Source organism: Cheilinus undulatus, linkage group 6 (genome assembly GCF_018320785.1).
Source record: "Cheilinus undulatus linkage group 6, ASM1832078v1, whole genome shotgun sequence".
Taxonomy (NCBI): Eukaryota; Metazoa; Chordata; class Actinopteri; order Labriformes; family Labridae; genus Cheilinus; species Cheilinus undulatus.
This window is the reverse complement of record NC_054870.1, coordinates 23179805-23199930: the sequence shown is the minus strand read 5'-3', so window position 1 is coordinate 23199930 and position 20126 is coordinate 23179805. Positions and strand designations below refer to the sequence as shown.

The window sequence follows — 20126 nt, the reverse complement described above, 5'->3', positions numbered from 1 at the left end:
GCAGTCAGAAAGATAAATGCTAGTGTTTTATCAACATGTCCTCAAAATGCACAGGTATTATCCACATGTGAACAGATTAATGAATTGACAGGATATATTATTGAAGAAGTGAAATGAATTTCTTTGACTTAATTGAATACAGTATTTATGAGGTAAACGTTGTGTTTTTTACATTTTAAATGTCTACTAAATGGCTGTTCCAATTAAAAAAAATTCCTCTTAGACTATTTCGCGTTTGCTTTGAAAAAAACTGACGCATATGTTTGTTATTACATTTCTTGTAATGTATGTCAATATCATTTAGAGGCAAGCGTCCAAATTCTGTCCTAAAATCCTGTCAACAAAGGGGAAATCCCATGATTTAAACAAAGACCCCAAAAAGACTACAACGCAAAGATCTATGGGAAAAAAAACAACGTCTTCTCCTGGTTACGTCATCCAAAATAAGCGTTTATTACGTCGCCTCACCGCGCCAACTCTCGCTTGGCAGCAGAAATGTCAGTTGAGGTGGCTGTTCATGTGTCTTGTTTGCTCTTTTTCTGAGCTAAACCGATCCAATGAAAGGGTAACTAACACGCCGGAAACCACAAAATGTAAGTACGTGTTTAAATTAAATGCTCGACAATTGTTACAAACCTTAACGATAGTGTTTTCGAGGTGACACCGATTCAAGTATGTTATTGTTGTTGCTAGTTATTAGCTAGTTATGGCTAGCAGTTGACATAAAGTACATTTTGGATATGCTCTCGTTTAATTCTCACCGAGTACGCACAGAGAGGGGGATACGATTTGACTCTCAGTGGTTTTAAAACGTTTCTGCTCCCTGCTAGCAAAGGTTCATGTCTCTAGTGCTGTGATGGAGCAGCTAAAGCTACGTAGCTGACGTTATAACTCCTTAGTTTTGCTGAAAAACATTTCTCTTAACGAGTGTGACGTCGAATGAGGGCTAAGTAGGAAAGCAATATGATAAAGCGTTTACAGTTACCTTTACTGTTGAATTTACCTCTATAGTTCGTGATAAAATGGCGTTTTTGAAGAGAAATGTAGTGGAACTACTTGTAAGGTTAACCTGTTTTACCACTTAACTCTTGCAAATGTTAAAAATGTACAAGAGTGCACATGTTATCCTCGGGGAATGAGCTGGAAATGTTGTTACTACTATTGCTCAGTATAAGGAGCTCTAATATATAAGCATATGCAAGTGGTATCAGTGAATAGTTAGCGAGCAAGCTAAGCTATGCTCATTTCTGTTTTATGCGTTAGCTTTCAATTTGCAAACTGAACACGAGGGCCTAACATTTATTTCTAGGTCCTGGGTTTTGTTTTTGTAACTTAATGCATAAAATGAAATGACAGCCATGACATAACACCAGGTGGTACAAGTTGACTTGATTTCTTGTGCATAAAATGCTGAGTCATGTTTGGATGGGTCATATCCTGTCAGAAGATAAACCATTCTCTGATGTCATCATAACCTTTGAATAGAAGCTGCCCTTTATGCAGGGAGCTGTAAAGTTACAGCTGTTTATTTGGAGTTTGGGCCAGTCATGTTCAGTGAACAGGTTTCACTAATAAATACGATTAGCGTTGTCATTTGATCTGATCTTATCTCATCTTCGATTGTGATCTACATCAGTGTACATTTTAATATTCCTTGATTTAGTTGAGAAGACTCAAAAACCAGCGTTTCCCCAAGTAAATTCACAGTAACAACAGAAACCTTTGTGTAAAGTTATTCCATAGGCAGCTTGCCAAATCCTGTGATGATGTAAGTGTTATGTAAATCTCACAGCAGGGCTTAGTTGTGGTGTTCAGCAACAAACATCCTGTTGCTGCTCTAATGAGTGTGTTTTTTGACCTAAAGCATGTTATTTAACAAAGACTTTCTGTCTGGTAGTGAGTCAAAGAGGAGGATTATTTTAATCTTCAGACATGGGGGCCCTGATATCCCGATGGAAGGTAAGTGGATGAAAGAAATGGTCATAAACACATGAGTGAGAAGTTAATATTGCGTCATGTTAACAAACTGTAGTAGAGTAAAACAGTGGTCATATCATGCGACACTAAAACATGTGTCAAAAAGAGAAAACAAAAACAGAGCTGTAATTCACTCTCTTTAACAATTAAAGTGCCTTAATTCGCATTGTGGTTGTGCAGACCATCATGCCTTCATAAGAAAACCCCCTTCATTTTTGTTAGGTTTCCTTATGAGGGCTTGACCCAAAACACGTCAAGTGTTTTCTTAAGGTCTGTGTGACCATGCTGGGAAAATAGAGGCATTTTAACAGCTTTAACAGACTGCTTGCATGCCTTTCCAAACAACACCTCAAACATTCAGTTTTTGTGACTATGAAGTGCTTCTTTCAACTGTTTTCTATGTTTGATGAATATCCTAATTAGTATTGATAAAATATGATATAAATTAGGTAAAACTTGTCTCAGACATTTCTGTTCAGAGATTTTGTCACATTGGACCAAATTTAGTACCTTTACCAACAAGATGTAGTGACAGTTTTTTAGGGATGCACTGATACCAATTTTTTCAGACCAAATACAAGTTCAAGTACTAACATTTGGCTGCACACTGGTACGGAGAATAATATGAATACTTAATAATACCGATGTTATTCTTGGAATTTTCAAAGGTTGTTTTATTTTTTATCAGAGGCCCCTCTCCCCTCATGTTGATCGTTTGGTTCTGCACAGTTTTGTGGTCCGCTCTACTGTGTCTTCCTCACTTATGTTCAACATTATAAAACTGAAGGCTTTGCCTACCTGCTATTTATGCTGAAAAATGATCCAGAGTACAGTATTGGCAGGGTTTTATGAGTATGAGTACTAAGGCTGGGCATTGGCACCAACACCTGACACTGTTATTAGCATGTGTGTATCCCAAACAGTTTCTAAAGCCATTTCCAAAATATGCAGGAAACATTTTTGGATAGATAGAACTCAACAATTCCAGAAACTGACTCACTGCATGATGGGTTTGTTGTTAAGTGTAATAACAGCATTACAACCATTGGCAGTTACTGCAGTGCCTACTTCTTAAGCCTGTTTCAGACTGGGAGCGTGTTTTGCTGCCTGCGTGTGCCTGCTCCGGCTCCTGCCGGTGCGGCTATCACACAGGGTGCAAGTTTGCTGCGTGTCAGCCAAATCTCTCTGCTCTCAGAGCCCTTTCCCTCTTCACAAGTTTTACCTGAACAAACCCCCCTGCAAGCTATTTGATTTAGTGTATGAGGAAGTGTGTCGGAAACTATTCAAAACAAAAGCATTCTGTACAAGTGAACAGAGTTTCTCTACAGAAATGCTAAACCGGGCTTTTAATTTGAAAAGCACAAACCAGAAAAGAACGTACTGCGTTTGACTTTCCTGTGCAGTCTGAAAGCCCTGACTTGTTAACATGCAATCAAACTGAAAATCCAAGCGTGTCGCGGTCAAGACGTGCGTGTCACACTTCTAGTCTGAAACGGGCTTTAGGATTAGATGCATAGGCACTTCTTATATACAGTCATGTGCATAAGTTTTAGGCATGTAGGGCGCGAAGGATTCATCCTGGTGCCCGAGGTGTCACAACCCAAGGATGTCTACACGTGTGTAGACGTGACAAGTTTGACGACGTTTCCTTTTCCTGGCTTTTTTTACCCAGGCACTATGCCTAGTGAGCGATGGCAGTTTTCAGGCCCTTGGGACATCCACAGCATGACCAGGGATATTTTTTCAGATAATTTTTTGCTTTTATTTTGATAAGACAGCAGTGAGGATTCTTCCCTGCCAAAAATACACATAGACTGTGAGGTGGGGGGGGACATCATTTATGTGTTTTTTACAGTGCAATTAGACTCTGAGACCTTTGGTAGGCTTCTTTTAAGTCAATTTAGGTGCATTAGCCATCAGCACACTGAACTCTGTGCCCTAGAAAGATGAAATTCATATGCTTTTTTTAGACAGGAAAGAAAGGATGAGAGTAAGAGAGAGTGATCAGTAACAAGTGAAACATGTGGTAAAAGGTTCACAAATCTTTCAGAGAGAGAAGTATACTCAGTGTAATGCAAAACACAGGTTTTATGGCATTGATAGAAAGACTAGAGTAATAGTGTACAGCACATAAAGTCTTTATTCATATTTTGCTGAGATTTTGGAGTGGAATAAAGAACTGAATCCTTGATAAGTCATTTCTGAATCTGTTTGTTGTAAAAATGTTGTTAATAGTAAAGATGATTTTGTTGATGATTCTCTCATCTTTTTCCTTAATGCAGACAAAGCCAACCACAGTTGATCAGCTGGAGAACATTGACAAGGTACTGCTCTAATACTTTGAGGTGCTTGTGTCTATAAACTCTGCCCTGTGCCAAGAGCAGGATGAACTTTGGATGATTATATTTAACATTTTAGTTCAACATTGTTTTCATCTGACATTCTCAATTCTGTTTTACCTAAAAAGGCAATCTTTTTTGATCAGACATGGCTATTAATTTAATATGTTAATATTTACATTACAAATATACTCATGGAAAATTAAAGTTGCTTTAAATTGGTGTTATCAATCTGGACATATTGTACCATGAGGTTGGCAGTGTTTCAATGACCTTTCACCTCTATTGTTTCCCTTTCAGGAGATCAAAGATCTCGAGGAGTTCAGAGCCAAAAACCAACGGCTACAAAAGGTGAAAATCTATATCAAAACATGCAGAATTTGCAGTATTGTAGCATTTTTATCTCCAGTAATGAGTTGCTAAATGTATCTTTGCACAGTTGTGGGTGGGCCGGTTGATTCTCTACTCATCAGTCCTTTACCTGCTGACCTCTGTGATTGTGTACTGGCTCTACCTGCCTGATCAATGGCTGCAGAGACTGTCCATGGCGCTGCCTTTCTTTATTTACCCTGTTCTGTGAGTGCTCACTGTATTTTATAAATATAGTTCATAAACTAATATGATAATGGCATTTAAGGTATGCCATCTAAAATATTCCTTCATTTCTTACTGTATGCTCTTTTTGTGCATTTTAGGATTTTTAAAATGTCTCTCTCTCCTCTTTAGGGTGTGGTTTATCAGAAAGCTGTTGGTATTTCTGTTTTCAAAACGCACTGAGAGAAACAGTAAGTTATCTAAAAATCGCATCAAAATTGTGTGGAGGATCTTGCATTGAGGGATGTTAAACCTCAATCTAAAACTATCAACTTTTTCTCTAGAACAGATTCTTTTTCTTGCTGCATACATTTTGTTAGTTTTCCTTTAGAGAGCCTTAAACTATTTAGAATACAACAGAGATAGTTCTGCTCCACCATGACTCCAGTATTATTTAAGGGAATTGTAAAATAATTTATTAGGCTTTTGATGAATGAACAGAATTATTACTATTGTCCTGTTTCAGACTAACAAACTCACCATATTGTTACTTTTTTCCTCCTTATTATCAAAGCTTACATCTTTAATAGTAACTTATCGCTGGTGTTGGGCCAAAATCTCATATCGCCAAAATCACCACTTTTCATGGAAGGAAAAAAAAAAACACTTTATCTTTCAAATGGTTCAACACCAAATGGTAATTGTTAGCATCTTTTTGACAGTTTTTATTGGTTTAAAATTTGGCAATAACAAATGTGTAGGGGGACAAATGGCACTGACTTATGAGAAAAAAAGGTTTTTGACTGACGCCAGCAACAAAGCTGCCCACTGACACATGTCTTTCAAACATTCAAATTTTTTTCAGTACATGATATTTTGATCCAAAGAACTAAAACAACAGAAGCTGCTTGGTAATATTGTAATTGCATTAAAACAGAAGTGTTTAATACTCTGAGCATACTGTGCTGTCTAAACTAATCAGTGACTCTCTTTTAGATGATAAACTGGAAGATCTAAAGGCAGCAAAGAAGAAGATTGTAAGTGACCGATTCTTCACACTGCATTTTAACATTGTGTAATATTTTACGGAAAAGGAGTTTGCTTTTTTTTTTAAGTTGTTTGTTCTTTTCCTCAGTTTCAGAGTTAAAATTTTTGCACAAATGGAGTTATTACCTATTTGCTGCTGCATCATTGCCAAGCTAAGACAACAGCTACTTTATAGTTCTGTGTTAAATATATTTTGCTCCTTCACATTTAGATTTTTCCCTTGAACTACAGAAAAATGTCCGCTTTCTTCTAGAATACAGAGACAGCTGTGTCACAGCACTAGCGGAGTCTTGGCTCACTGAGCTAGACTCAGACAATGACCTTTCATTGGATGGATTTGGGGCTCCTATTCGCCTCAACTGGCAAGTGGAGCTGACAGGGAAAGCATGTGGAGCAGGCGTGTGCCTCTACGGCAACAAGCGCTACTGCAGCTCTGCCACAGTCAGAGAGAGACTGTGCTCTCCTGACGTTGAGCTCTTGTCAGTGTCGCTCCACCCATTCTATTGACCAGGTGAATTCCCCCAAATATTTATAACTGTATATGTTCACTCAAAGGCAAACCCTGACACAGCCACCAGCACTATATTTAATGTTGTTCAAAAACTCCAATCTAGCTCCCCTGAGGCTCCTAACCCTGTACTTGGAGATTTTAATCATGTGTCCCTTGAAAAGTCCTTGACTAATTTTTATCAATGTGTTGCATGTCCCACAAGGCGCAACAAGACACTGGACCTCTGTTATGGGACAGATAAAGGAGCATACAAATCTATCCCCATGCCCCCTCTTGGATCCGCAGACCATAATTGTGTACTCCTTCTTCCCACATATCAAACTGTCTTAAAGAGGGAAAAACGACAGACCAAAATCATTAAAACCTGGTCTGAGGAATCAGTCACCAGTCTTCAGGGCTGCTTTGAATGCACTGATTGTAATGTGTTCAAAGATTCATACGAGGATATCAGTGAACTCACAGATATTGTCTGTCCTTATGTTACTTTCTGTGAAGATATGATTGTTCCCTCAAAAAAGATTAAGATCTTTCCTAATAACAGACCTTGGATGTCAGAACAGAGGAACTAAAATGTAAACGTAATGACAGTCAGCACTTTGTCTTTGACCAAAGAGAGGTTAAGAAGTCTTTTGGTTCTGTAAAAGTTAATACGAGCCAAGGCCCAGACAACATTGATGGCAAATGACTAAAGTCATGCTCAAGTCAATTAAGTTTTATGTTTTCTTACATTTTCAATATGTCCTTATGTTTTCTATGTGTTCCTGACCTGTGGAAGCAGGCTGTGATCATTCCTGTCCCTAAAAACAGCAGCCTAAAAGCTTTTAATGATTTTTGACCAGTTGCCCTCACATCTATTGTAATGAAAAGCTTTGAAAGGCTCATAAAGAAGAGGATTATTGAGGCAACTGAGCAGGCACTTGACCCTTAACAGTTTGCATATGGGGCTCATAGAGGAGTAGAGGATGCCACACTAATGCTACTGAACCTTTTAACCAAACATCTTGAAGGCAGCAAAACACCCACCAGGCTGCTGTATTTTTAATTTTTCCTCAGCTTTTAACACAGTCTAACCCCATATTCTTGCCATGAGGCTCTTAGAGCATTTTAACCTGAGTTTTAATCTTGTTGGCTGGATAATAATGTAATAATATAAAGGTCACAAAGGGTCAAAGTAAATAAGCACCATATCAGACTTTTCCTATACTTCTACAGGCTTGCCACAGGGGTGTGTTCTCTCACCATTGCTGTATATTTTGTACACAAACATGTGCAAAAGTAAACTTGAGAACAGGTTTATTGTAAAGTTCGCTGATGATTCTGTTGTTGTGAGTTTGTTGCACAATGATGAGTCCAGCCACGGTCCCATTGTGGATGAGTTTGTCACCTGGTGTGATGATTCTTTCTTAGAGCTTAATATTTCTAAGACAAAAGAAATGATCATAGATTTTAGAGCCCATGCTGCAAATCACAAGCCTACAATGATCAAAAACCAGGCAGTTGAATGTGTCGAGAACTACAAATATCTTGGAACATTTATTGACTGACCTTTGAGAGAAACTGTGAGGCAGTCTGCAAAAAAGCACACCAGCGTCTTTTTTTGTCTGAGTGAAACTTGCTTGTTTTCACATTGACAAAACTTTGATGATTTTATTCTATCGAGCTTTTATTGAATCTGTCCTGTCCTTTTCCCTTGTTTTGTGGTTTGGTAACTTGTCTTTTAAAAAAAAAAATCCTAAAGTGGGCAAGCAAGCTAATAGGTGAGCAACAACTCAACCTGTCAGATCTTTATTCCTCACAGCTGCAGCGTAAAGCCAGCTCTGTTCTCCATGACTGTTCTCCCCCTTTAAATTCAGAGTTCCAACTTCTACACTCTGGTTGTCGCTTTGTTGCTTCTAAAGGGAGAAAAAACGCTACAGGAACACTTTTCTACCTGCAGGTTTTGCACTTCTTAACAAAACGAGCACAAGATGATGCACTTTAACTAGAATGGAATATGTATTATTTTAGGGAGGCTTCAAAAGCACTTAGCACTTTTGGAGTATTATATTAGAATGGATGTCATCTAGAGCACTTTATCATGATATGGTTTTAATCTTCAATGTTTGTTTTGGCATTTTAATGCTGGCTTTTAATCTATTTTGTGGATTCTGCCTTGAATTGTGAATTGTTGTTTTTTGACTCTTGGATGCTGAACTCCTGTCTGCACAACAAATTTACCCTTTTGGGTACTAATAAAGAACCTTGAACCTTAAACCTTTAAACAGATATATTCTGAGTTTATTCCCAGTGCTTCTCTGTGCATTAACCAAATGACCACATATTAGTGTGCATATTAAAATGAAAATTTCTTTGCTTTGTGTTTCCAGCTGGAGGAAGTGATGGAAACGGAGACATACAAAAACGCCAAACTCATCCTGGAACGCTTTGACCCTGAAGCCAAAAGGAAAGCTGTAAGTGTCTCTTACTTTGGTTTATCCCTGGATGTTCTTAGTTACTTAAATGTTGTTTGACTTTTGCTGGTTTAATTTGTTTGTTTTAGGAGCTAGAGTCGACTCCAGTGCGTCCTCAGATGACTCCCAGGCCAGGACAAGGTACATAACATATCATTTCTAAACAGAAAAATAAAGGCTGTAGCTTGAGTCATTAGAGCGCTACTAAAACTGACACATTACCACCAGAATACAGAGATTTTAGTTTGAACGAATTATCACCTCTTCTAATGAATATTTATGTGATGAATTCCTTTTGTCTTCACAGAGATTCGACAAAGAGGGCCACAAATGAGACCCATGCCAGTGGGGTCCCCAGGTGCAATGGCAATGACTCCCCAGGGAGCTCGGCCCACATTGGCACCAGGAGGTACACCTGTGGGTAAGGGGGAAGACAGAGATGCTTAACCTGTGCATGGAGAAGTATCACAGTTTGTCAGTACATCAACTTTGATGTTGACAACACAGCACCATGACTTAACTGATAGAGCTTATCAGTTGTGTTCTTTCACTTCTGGATATTAGAGGTCCAGTCTGTCTGTCCACAGAATCTCATAACCTTGCAAAGCAGATGGATTTGCCAGACTCCATCACTGTCATCAGGCAAATCCATCTTGAAAGCTCTAATCCACAATGTTTGCGCTGAACTGAACTGATAGCTATTGGTGGGGTTTAGTTGTACTTTTAGGGAAGATGTTTTTGCTCTTCAGGCAACCATCCTGGGCAGGAGTTTGTGAGATTCACAGGGAAAGGGCTCGTTGTTATGTGAGTGGTTGTATACAATGACTGCTAGTGGCATGATTAGCTTGGACTTAGCCACAACAGCAGTTTTGTCAGAACAGAACATTTCTTTATTAAAACAAGGGCAGTGAGCAACACTGCAAGCTTTTCATGACAGATAGATGTTTTCACTCTCCTCCCAGTCTGCTTCGGCATTGGTTTGTAATCGTTACAGGTGGGGTCTGCCAGTGTATTCAATGTCTGCTGCTGTGGTAGCTGTTAGCTCAGATGTAGCTGCAGGGAAGTGGCAGTTCAATCAGAACTGGTCCACATTTCTTTTTTGACAGACAGAATGTTCCTCCACTCACCTTCCAAGAGTTTTTTGAAAACTCCTGCCCTTTCCATGGTAGGTTTCCCAGATGAATATAAAATATATCCATGCAGTAAGTATATGTGAAACTGTCTATCTGGTGTGTTAGGTTAAGATTCTCAGGCACCCAGCTCATGGACCAAGTTAATGTCAGCTGGAATGAACCGAAAGTCCAGTTGTCTTTGACTTGGTTCTTTTAGACACATCTCAGTGCTTTTATCCGGTGTTACTCTCCCTACAGAGCCTGTTCCTCTTTCAGCTCCAGGAGGACCACCAGAGAGATCAGCTTTGTCAGCTTCTGTGCTCCAGGGGGCCATACCCAGGACCCCCTGCTCCCCTGTTCCAGGTGTAGGTATGTTATAAAGCCTATGAATGCATCTTTATATAAACACGTGTTTGATGTGGAAATGCACATCCTGCTGCAGCAGTTTTCCACATTTAAACATGTTTTGTAATTTTGAAGTAAACACAAGATACTTGTGCCCTATAAACCTTCAATTTTAATGGCTATATTCTCCTCCTGATAACATCCTGAGAATTTGCGTAATTTAGCTGTCAAAGATTACTTTTGACTAAAACTGGAAAAGTCCTGGATGGATGAATGTTGCATAAATTCAAAACAAACATGCTATGTCATATAACTGTTTGTGTATTATACTGCAAGTAATTCATCACTGTGTGTCTGCTTTTGCAGGTTTACACCCACCAGGTCCTCCATTAGCGAGACCCATTCTGCCAAGAGACAGGGGAGCAGTGGACAGAGTCATTGAGTACCTGGTAGGAGACGGACCACAGAACAGGTGAAAACTCCTGCAGACTCTACATGAGGGAGTATTGTTTAGTCAATCACTTTTACTGACATCCTTACAGTTCTGCGTTGTAGCTTCTGAAAGTAGAGCGTCTTGGGTAGTTCGACCATGTTAATGAAGATGTTGCTTCCTCCTTCTGCCAAAGTAAATGGCATACACATAAACTGAAAAAGAAAAAATACGCAATTAAACTTTTCAGTTGGTATGTACTCTGCTGCTCTTCAGGTGGAACTTCTCCTGCTTTCAACTGATCTTTTGATCACAAATGTTCCTTTATTTTTTTTTTAGTCAGCTGAATTATAAACAGTGTATGCTCTGAGATACATGTCTCCTGATGTTATCAAAAGCCCTCTTGAATACACCAGTCAGTTACAGGAGGCAGTTGGAGTGAAACAGACAAAAAAATTATAATGTTTTTTTTTTCTCCATTTCTGTAGACACTACTAACTCATGATATTAAACAATCTCTCTCCTTTTGTCTTTCATCTAGATTTGCCCTGATCTGCCAACAATGTTTTTCTCACAATGGCATGGCTCTGAAAGAAGAATTTGAATATTTAGGTAAGAACAAAAACACCACTGTTATTAATGAGACTGACTGTCTTTTACAAGGGAGGGAGCATAATTTAAGATTTTGTATTTAAAAATCCTGTAGAGCTCTTAATTGTATTACACATTTGGAATGTCAGTCAGTGGAATTTTATATACTAGGGCTTTGGTAAATGTAAGTTATTTTGTTCATTATCCCTTTTTCTATCTCCAACCCCTCAGCGTTTCGTTGTGCATATTGCTACTTCTTGAATCCGGCAAGAAAGACGCGCCCTCAAGCTCCCAGGCTTCCAGAGTTCAGCTATGAGAGGAAACTGCGGGCAGAATCGCGTTCCCCTGGACCATCACGGCATTCGGGAATAGAAACAGAGGAGAGCCCACCCCCTTCTGGAGGTAACGAAACACACAGATGCACAGCAGGCAACAGGCAGGAGCAACCAAGGTAGAGTCTCCTCAGGTCTGACTTGAGAGTGGATTGGGGTTGTGTTAAAATTGAGAGCAATGCACAACTAAGGACATATGTCATGCGTGACCTGTTTGATTTATATGGAGAGACCTACAGACAAACACCCAGTGGCATACTCACACCATTCTGTGCATATTTATGTCACTTAATCCATGTCCTAACCACCTGCTTCTTACTTTAGCACCACAGCTGACCTTTACCATTTGTTTCTGTGTGATTCTTTATTAACTTGAATGATCTCAACTTTCATCCTAGTTGTTACTGAACAGTGAGCCAACAGAGGTGTGACACAACCACAAGTATTGGGTTCAGACTGCAGGCTTTTTTACGGTGGTGCTACAAAATTGTACCTAAACCAGTTACAGGAAAATGCCTTACTTGTTTTAGGTATTGTCATTTTGTTAGATTTCATTATATTTCCTGGGATGAGGCAAACTGTGAAATCCATCCTCCATTATGACAGACAGGTACAAAAAAGGTCTTTGAAAATAAGATTGTGTGTCATCTAATTCTACTCTCAAAAAGTTCCCAACATTTTTCCCTTGTCACACCTGTGAGCTCAGTAAAGCTTTTATATAATTATGACCTGTAGGTTTAACAGTGTGATCTTGCCTCTAGCAAAGGCTCCGGCCCCGTGGAATATGGTCCACAGTTTCCGGATCCAGCAGAGTCCAAAGAAACCTCAGAGCCGACCTCTGCCGAGTCCAGGTTCCCCTTACTCTCTCTGCACTGTCTGATCTGGCTTAATTTGAGCTGATTTGATAGATTTGATTCTCCCAGAATGGGCCCATTTTATTGGCTGTCAAATCCATAACATTGTAGAGCTCAGCCTAATGCTAACTCCAAATCTATAATCACAATAACCTCTAATCAAACTAAACCAACGGTGGGGATGGCAGTTACAGTGTTATCTACACCAGATCTGGGTTAAAAAAGTGTTGAAACATGAAATTGATCCTTTCTACAGATTTAAAATCTATCTGTTGAATGTTAATTTCATAGAACTGATACTTTTGTTGGTATTGCAGATTTACAGAGGTTGCTACAGTGTATATGTGGTCTTCCTGGATCAATCACAAATATTTGGAGCCTTATCGATTATTTTACAAAGCATAGCTAAAACACAACACTTGTTTGACTCAGAGCTGGTCCTCACACAACATCCAAATGAGTTCAATTCATTTTTTTGCTCTCCAATCTACTTTTATATCTTGATTGTCTCAAGAAGCCAAACATTTTTGCCAATGTATGACATCTGTGTCAAAGACCATTAAAATATGTTGCAAGCTGTGCTTTCTTTGATCAGACCTTCATATAAGAGTGTACATTTTTCAAGCACAAGGTGTTATTTTGCTTCTGTTTTTTAACACAACGCTGAAGATGTCTTTCTACATGTTAGCTCGGTTGATTTTAATGAAAGAGTTGTGATTTGTGGTTTTGATTCTACCCATAGCACATTCTCACCCAATTCTAGTTGTAATCAGCATGTCCAGTATCTCCTTTTCTGCATGTAAATTCATGTATATTTGTGTCAAAAATTCACATTTGTACCTGTACCTTTTTATTTTAGAGTAAATACCTGAGGTTTAAGAAGTGCATTTTTAGGAGATGTGATTTTGCTGCAGAAAATTCTTATGATAAACTCTTACCTTGTGATAGAACATTACAGACAAGATTTTTTAGGGAAGAGCAGGGGCAACTTTTTCCATCATGTAGAATAATCCTGTGTTACAGGGTTTTCAGTTTTCACATTAAAAACAATCTGAATTTATGATTCAATTAATTTGATCTAAATGTGTGCAAATAATGGTGCGTTTAATTCACAGATCTCATTTTATTTCTGGCCACAATTATTCTAATTATTTAACACTGATGTATCTGTCATACCAGAGATGACTGAAGGCAGATGATTTTATTTGTTTTGATTAATTTCAGTTAAGTCGGGCATACACTGTGATTTTAAGCGACTGTGGCAGTTGTGGCTCAGTGTCGGCTCATGCTGTGTGACTGAATTGCTTACAACGCACAGCTATCAGGCACGATTTATGTGCTCACACTATACTGTTGGATGGTTGTGCATGACCTGCATGCTCACGTTGTATGAGTGAGGTGTAGTTTCCTTTGATAAAGTCTCACGTATTGTATCTAGTCATATCCCCTCTCTCTCTTTATCCTGCTATCTATCTCCCTCTATCACACACAAGCAACATTACTATTTGTGTCAGATGGAGGTCTTTGGATAGGCATATTTCCTGCTTGTTTATTTCCTTTATTATAGCAAAGGGTGGGGCTTAGAAAGTCATTACTGCTGTTGTGTTAATCTGAGATGTTGTCTGACAGTTCACAAGGGGAAAAATGCCCTAAAGTTGAGGATTCTGCTCATGGCTCTGCTCTCTCAGTGGGAATGTCTGGAGTCATATGACCAACATATCAAATATGTCAGAAATCCATCCGATGAGTTGGGAGCAGCTCTTTGGGCTGTAGTCCAGCTGTGGACAGCCATCGTATCCCCGTATACACACATGACAAATGATACACGGTCCGACTGAAAGTCTGCACAACTTCCAAGTGGGCTATGTGACTCAAAACTCATGCCTGAACTGGATGAAATTCACACGGTGTATGTCCAGCTTTAAACATATGTTAACCCTCACTATGGGCATGAGAAACATTTCTCTTTCATTCTTTTCTGATTTTAACCCAAAAAAGCAAATCATTTGTTGGTCTTCACACCATTCACCTTATCTCAAAGTTTCCTCTGTCTCTCACTATTCCTGAATTGTTCTGGTTTTTCCTTTTCATTTTTCTTTTTCTCTTTATTTTTTGCTCACTTAAACACCCCTCTAACTCGCTTGTCTTCTTCTCAGATGAAAAAGAGCTGATAGAAGATGAACGACCCACTACAGAAGTAGAGAGTGAGAGCCAATCAGAGGAGCAGCACCCACCACAACAACAGGAGGAGGAGGATAAAGTAGTTGAGGAGGAGGAGGAAGAGGAAATGATGGAAGCAGAGGAGAGTGAGAAAGAAGCCAAGTCATCGTAGTGGTGACGTGATGTCTGATCATCCTGTCTGAACAAAGGGGCTTTGATCGGCCATGACTGACAGGTGACACTTTAAAGCAATATAGATGGACAATATTTTCATGAACAACAGATCAATCATATCTTTTGTCCATGCAACCAAAATCTCGAATTGTTTTTGCTATATCTATAAAAACACATAGTCGAATGTGAATTAAAGTAACAACATTACCCATAATGTTTTAACTAAAATTGTCTGACCATATTGCCTAAAACTGTCGCCAACATATCATGGCCTTAACAGTTACATTGATGATTGTAGTTCAAATCTTAAGTCTGTTTCTGGATAGAGTAGTTTGCTGCTGATAAGGCTGTTTTTGTGCTAACTGACAGAGTTAATTCATCAGTATTTTTATGATTTATTTAAGGTGACAGGGTTGTTTAAGGTTTGAAGTAGCTGGTTGTTGTATGTTTTGTTGTTTTAAAGAGTTTTTAATTTAGATAAAATTGCTATAGGTTCTTAACAGTAAAAGTGGAAACATGCTTGAATTATAATTCTTGTAGTGACCTGTACCCCACACAGTGTGGTGTCTGTGTTCTCACTTTAAGATGCAAATTTAAGTTTCAGACATTAATTGGATTCACTGTTTTGTTGGATGGTGTGAAGAAATTTATTGCCAAGAAACCATTTTAATCCTCAAGAGTAAAGCTCTAGATAAACATTTATCATTTAATGTGTTTACAGTTTATCCATTCAGGTATGCCATCAAAGTTGAGGCTAGTTCCCCATTAAAACTCTCACCCTGAAGTCTTGGATTAATTTGTTTTACTCACATTTTACTACGTACTGATGGATGTCGACATTTTATACCGTTGAATTGTAACTTGAAAAGTTCTGAAGTTGTAGGCCAAAACAGGATTCAAGATGATAATGTTATCAGTTTTTTTTCTTTTTAGGGAGGCAGCTACAGCAGATGTGAACACAAACTGCTTCTGATAATTCTTGTTTTTGTTTGCTGGAGAGAAAGTTTGGTGCAGTCATACTTTTTGTTGGCCTTCATCTCTCAGAAGCAAACTACTTTCACTGATATCAAAGGCCCAGTGTGTAAGATTTCTCAGAGTGTTGGATGAAATGGGATGTGATATTTGTATTTATGTTTTCATTGTAGGAGAATCAAAAAACAACAATCCTCATGTTTGTAGGATGCCCACATAGTCTGTTGTTTTGCACTGCCAAATTTGTACTGTAGCCAATAACAGATACACCAAGCACAGACTCTTTGAAGGTCTTATGGGAGTGTTGTGGCTATCACTGACACAGCTATACATTTGAAAAAAGTAAGGATTACATTCTGCAATCTCACCACTAGCTCTATGTAAATCCTTTACACTTATTAATGTCCAAATTATTGCTGCAGTAACCCAGTACTTTGTGTTGTTACGATCAGCAACCAATAGATAAGAAGAACGTGTTTTTTGGGGACAGCTTTTAGAAAGCAGTTTTAAATGTGTAGATGAAACTGACCCCTTTTACTATTCAGTATAACCTTCCTGCATTGTCTGTGCCTTTCCTCAATCAAGACAACACAAAGTCAGCAATGAAAGTCAGATTTTTCAGAATAAAGTGTCTTTGAAGTTTTTTTTTTGTTTGTTTGTTTTTTAACACTGAACCTCTGTCAGCTTGTTGATGGAATAAGTGTTAATGAGTTATGCTAAGAATCAAAGTCGGTGAACCTTTAAACATTTGGCAGTTGGAAGAATTAAATGCATATTAAACTCAGATCTAGTTGATGCCAAACCTAATTCTACATAGGATTATTGTTTGCCAACTACACTGTTAATTGATCATTATCTGGCTCCTTTTGCACTGAGTTTCTCTTTTTATTTATTTGGCCATATTGTATTTCTGATGTTGCTGCTCTGTGTGGTGTCCATGTTACTGTCACAACTACTTAAAAGCAGAGGCCTGGTCTGGGCTAAGTTGCCTCAAGGTTGTATAAAGTTAGTGTTTTTGAGAAGTGTTATCATCTTTTTGCCTTTGTTAATTGTAAGTGTTAAATTTGTGCACTAATGACAGGAACCTCCAGTAACATGTGCTGTGTTGCTCCTGTTAGACATTGTTTTCCATGTAGTCTGCCCTCTGGTAGCAAATAACAATTTATTTTGTTTTCAAGTGGAGCAAGAACAAATAGAGAGGGTCTGTGCAAACTTAGATGTTGTCTGGTCAAAGAAACATAGCCAGGCTCATTGGGCAAACACATGTAGGAGTACACAGATGACTTGTTTTAGTTTGGGATTTTCACTAAAAACTCCTATTTTTGTTTGTAATTAGTTTTAACTCCTGTTTCAGACCCTGTGATGAATTTAAAGCTGCCTGACCCCACAGTGTGACATTTGAATTTTTCCTATTTATTCCCTTCCACCAGGCAGCTGTGTTTACAAAATCTTTAACCAGATGCATCATGATACCTGTGCCTGCTTACTGACTTGTTTTAATAAGGATTTTATCCCCTATAATACCTGCTGATGATGAAATTGTGGCTTAAAAATGTAGCTGTAACTTTTAATATTCAAAACTTCCTCCTTAGCTCTTAACTTGCCTCAAACACTGACACGTGAAATACTTGTTTTATCTGTAGTTTTATTTGTCTCTGCTTGATTTATCACCTCTATTTTTGCCAATGCTGGATGACATTAAGTGTGTGCATGGCACGCAGAATAAATTTTTTAAAAGCAAAAGGATGACAGTCGTTTTTTTTGTTCTTGCTTTTAATCCACATCTACTCTAAAAAATTGTTAATATTAAGGTGAGTTTTGGGTACAAGGTATGGCTATGACACAATGAGATGTGCTTCTGGTTCACAGTCACACTGGGTGTTATATATTGAAGGTTTGGTAAACACGCACAACTCCTGTAAATTTCTTTGGGTTTTTTGTTTGTTTATTTTATTTTATTTTTTTTACATGTTTTATTGAATTTTTGAACATTTAAGAGTAAAAACAGAAAACCAAAAAAGAAAAACAAATGACAGCAAGTACTGGAATAAGCAGGGTACAAACCATGTGGGATCAGACAATACAGACAAAATAAAACAAGAGATGGTCAAAATAAACCTATAACAAGCATGATGTACAAGTACAGGAGGTTTTACATAGACATTTTTATATCACTGTGATTGGCTATCAAATGTAGTTCAGTGAATCGACATTGCAGGAAAGGTAATGAAGCATAATAAAATAACATTAAAATTAGATACACATTAGAGAATCTTAGGGGTTCTGAAGAGCACATGAGGGGCGCCAGTTTACCTCACAACATCCCTTCTTTATTAAGTCTGTTATGCAGTCTGGAAGATAGTCAAGAAAGGGCCCCCAAAGCTTGTCAAAAGACTTCTCATTTCCCTTCAACCTTGAGCTTTAACGCTCCATCTGCAAAACTTTAAGAATTTCCCCATGCCACTGATTAATAGTTGGCGGTCTAGGTTCAATCCACTGAAATAAAAAACATCTTGCTAAGACAGTAAGCTTGCTCAAAAGTTTGTGTTGGACATTTGTCAAACAGTTCCTCACTTGCTATGTTTAGATGAAACAAACTAGACCTGTATTGTCTTACTAAAAATAAGATTTAATTCTTGTGAAACCTTTACCCAAAAATTATATATCTCAGGACAGCTCCAGATACAATGAATGTAAGAACCGACCTCTTTCTTACACTTTATGCAAAGGGGAGGCATCCCAGGGTAAAAGGTTTTAAGGGATTGGGGTGTACATTGCAATCTGTGAAGGATGCTGTACTGACTTTCTGTTAGCCTGTTGCATAAATTTTTTTCCTACAGACTCTAGAGCATCAGACCAAGCCTCCTCCCAAAACTCAATCCCAAGGTCCCTCTCCCATAAACTTTTAGTTTTGTTGATGTTTAATGTCTTGAGGGACTGTAACTTCCTACAGGAATGGGATGTTTAGAGGGTATGCTATATTTGTTTCTGACTTTGTTCAAATGATAGTAACTTCTCAGCTTCAAACAGATCTCCAACAATCCTAATACCACAGTCATACCAGTGTAGGAAAATATTTGCAGCCAAGCGAGGAGGGAAAGCTAGGTTGTGAATGATAGGTTGTAAAACAGACGAGGACCCCTTTCTCTGAATAATTTTAACAATCCTCTCCCAGGTTCTAATTGTGTTCATTAAAATTGGGCTGCTTTGTACCTCAGCTGGAAGAAGAGATGATTTATTTGTGACAAGACTAATCAAAGATAAAGAGGGGCAGTGCCAGGTGTCAATATGGGTCTCCTGCTTGGAATCAAGAAAATGTCTCAGCCAATCTGACACTATGCGCATGTGGCATGACCAATTATAAAAAGTTAAGTCCAGAATTGACAAACCACCTCTCTCTCTTGGCAATTGCAGTGTTTTCAGACTGAGACATGATTTTTTCCCATGCCAAGTAATTTCAAAATAGCTTTATCAATATCAGTAAATACTGATTTATTGATCCTCAGTGGGAGCATTTGCATTGGGTACAGGATTCTTGGGAGAATGTTCATTTTAATTAAACTGACTCTAACAAACCAAGAGAGAGGGAGGCCAAACCACCTGAGAAGATCACTTTTAATCACAGAAATAATGGGAAGAAAATTCACTTTGAACAAATTACCTAAATTGGCTGAGACTCTGACACCTAAGTATGTAACGCCAGAATCAGACCACTTAAATGGAAAGTTCAACAAGGTACTTTTGTCGCCAAAGTCCCCCAAAGGCAAAGCTTCAGATTTGTCATAATTAATTCTATAACCAGAGAAGCTGCCAAATGCATCTATAATTTTAACAAGGGCAGGAATAGATGTTTCAGGCTGAGTCATTAAGAGGATGACATCATCCGCATATAAGGCTAGCTTATGAACAGTTCCAGCAAGGCTTACACCGGAGATATCTTAGAGCCACTTATAGTCTCTGCAAGCGGTTTGATAGCCAATGGAAATAGGAGCGGAGACAGGGGACATCCCTGCTGCGTTCTTCGTCCCAGTTTAAAGGCATCAAAGGCACAACCATTAACCAACACTCTTGCCACTGGGGCACTATAAAGCAGTCTCACCCATTTGATAAAATCAGGTCCAAGTCCGAATCTTTCAAGCACATCAAAAAGGTAGTCAAACTCCACCCTGTCAAATGCTTTAGCTGCGTCCAGAGCTACACGTAGGATTCTTTCCTGAGTAGAGTGTGTGTACTGTATCACATTTAGAAGGCGCCGGACGTTTGAGTGTGAAACCCTATTCTTTATGAATCCTGTTTGA

At 38.5% G+C, this 20126-nt stretch overlaps 1 protein-coding gene across 4 annotated transcripts; it reads left to right on the top strand.

Annotated features, from left to right (window-relative positions):
• Positions 1-458: 458 nt before the first annotated feature.
• lnpk (lunapark, ER junction formation factor) lies at positions 459-17571 on the top strand. 4 transcript variants are annotated; one of them, XM_041790329.1, is made up of 16 exons: positions 459-593; positions 1898-1959; positions 4260-4301; positions 4617-4667; positions 4756-4892; positions 5043-5101; positions 5847-5887; positions 8775-8858; positions 8948-8999; positions 9166-9267; positions 10247-10339; positions 10682-10787; positions 11287-11357; positions 11568-11738; positions 12430-12519; positions 14679-17571. In XM_041790329.1, the coding sequence occupies exons 2-16, from the start codon at positions 1933-1935 to the stop codon at positions 14852-14854; spliced, it is 1302 nt and encodes a 433-aa protein (XP_041646263.1). In that variant the 5' UTR covers positions 459-593; positions 1898-1932; the 3' UTR covers positions 14855-17571. The 4 variants fall into 4 exon arrangements, with proteins under 4 accessions (XP_041646263.1, XP_041646261.1, XP_041646264.1 ...); XM_041790327.1 differs by having other exon boundaries at positions 9166-9279; XM_041790328.1 differs by having other exon boundaries at positions 474-597; positions 9166-9279.
• The last annotated feature ends 2555 nt before the right edge of the window (positions 17572-20126 follow it).

Bases quoted from the DNA above. Each gene is read 5' to 3' on its own strand.
- lnpk (XM_041790327.1), top strand. From the start codon at position 1,933: ATGGGGGCCCTGATATCCCGATGGAAG. The intron at 10,788-11,286 runs GTGAAAACTCCT...TCTTTCATCTAG, and splicing joins GGAGACGGACCACAGAACAG to ATTTGCCCTGATCTGCCAAC. The intron at 11,739-12,429 runs GTAACGAAACAC...TCTTGCCTCTAG, and splicing joins GAGCCCACCCCCTTCTGGAG to CAAAGGCTCCGGCCCCGTGG.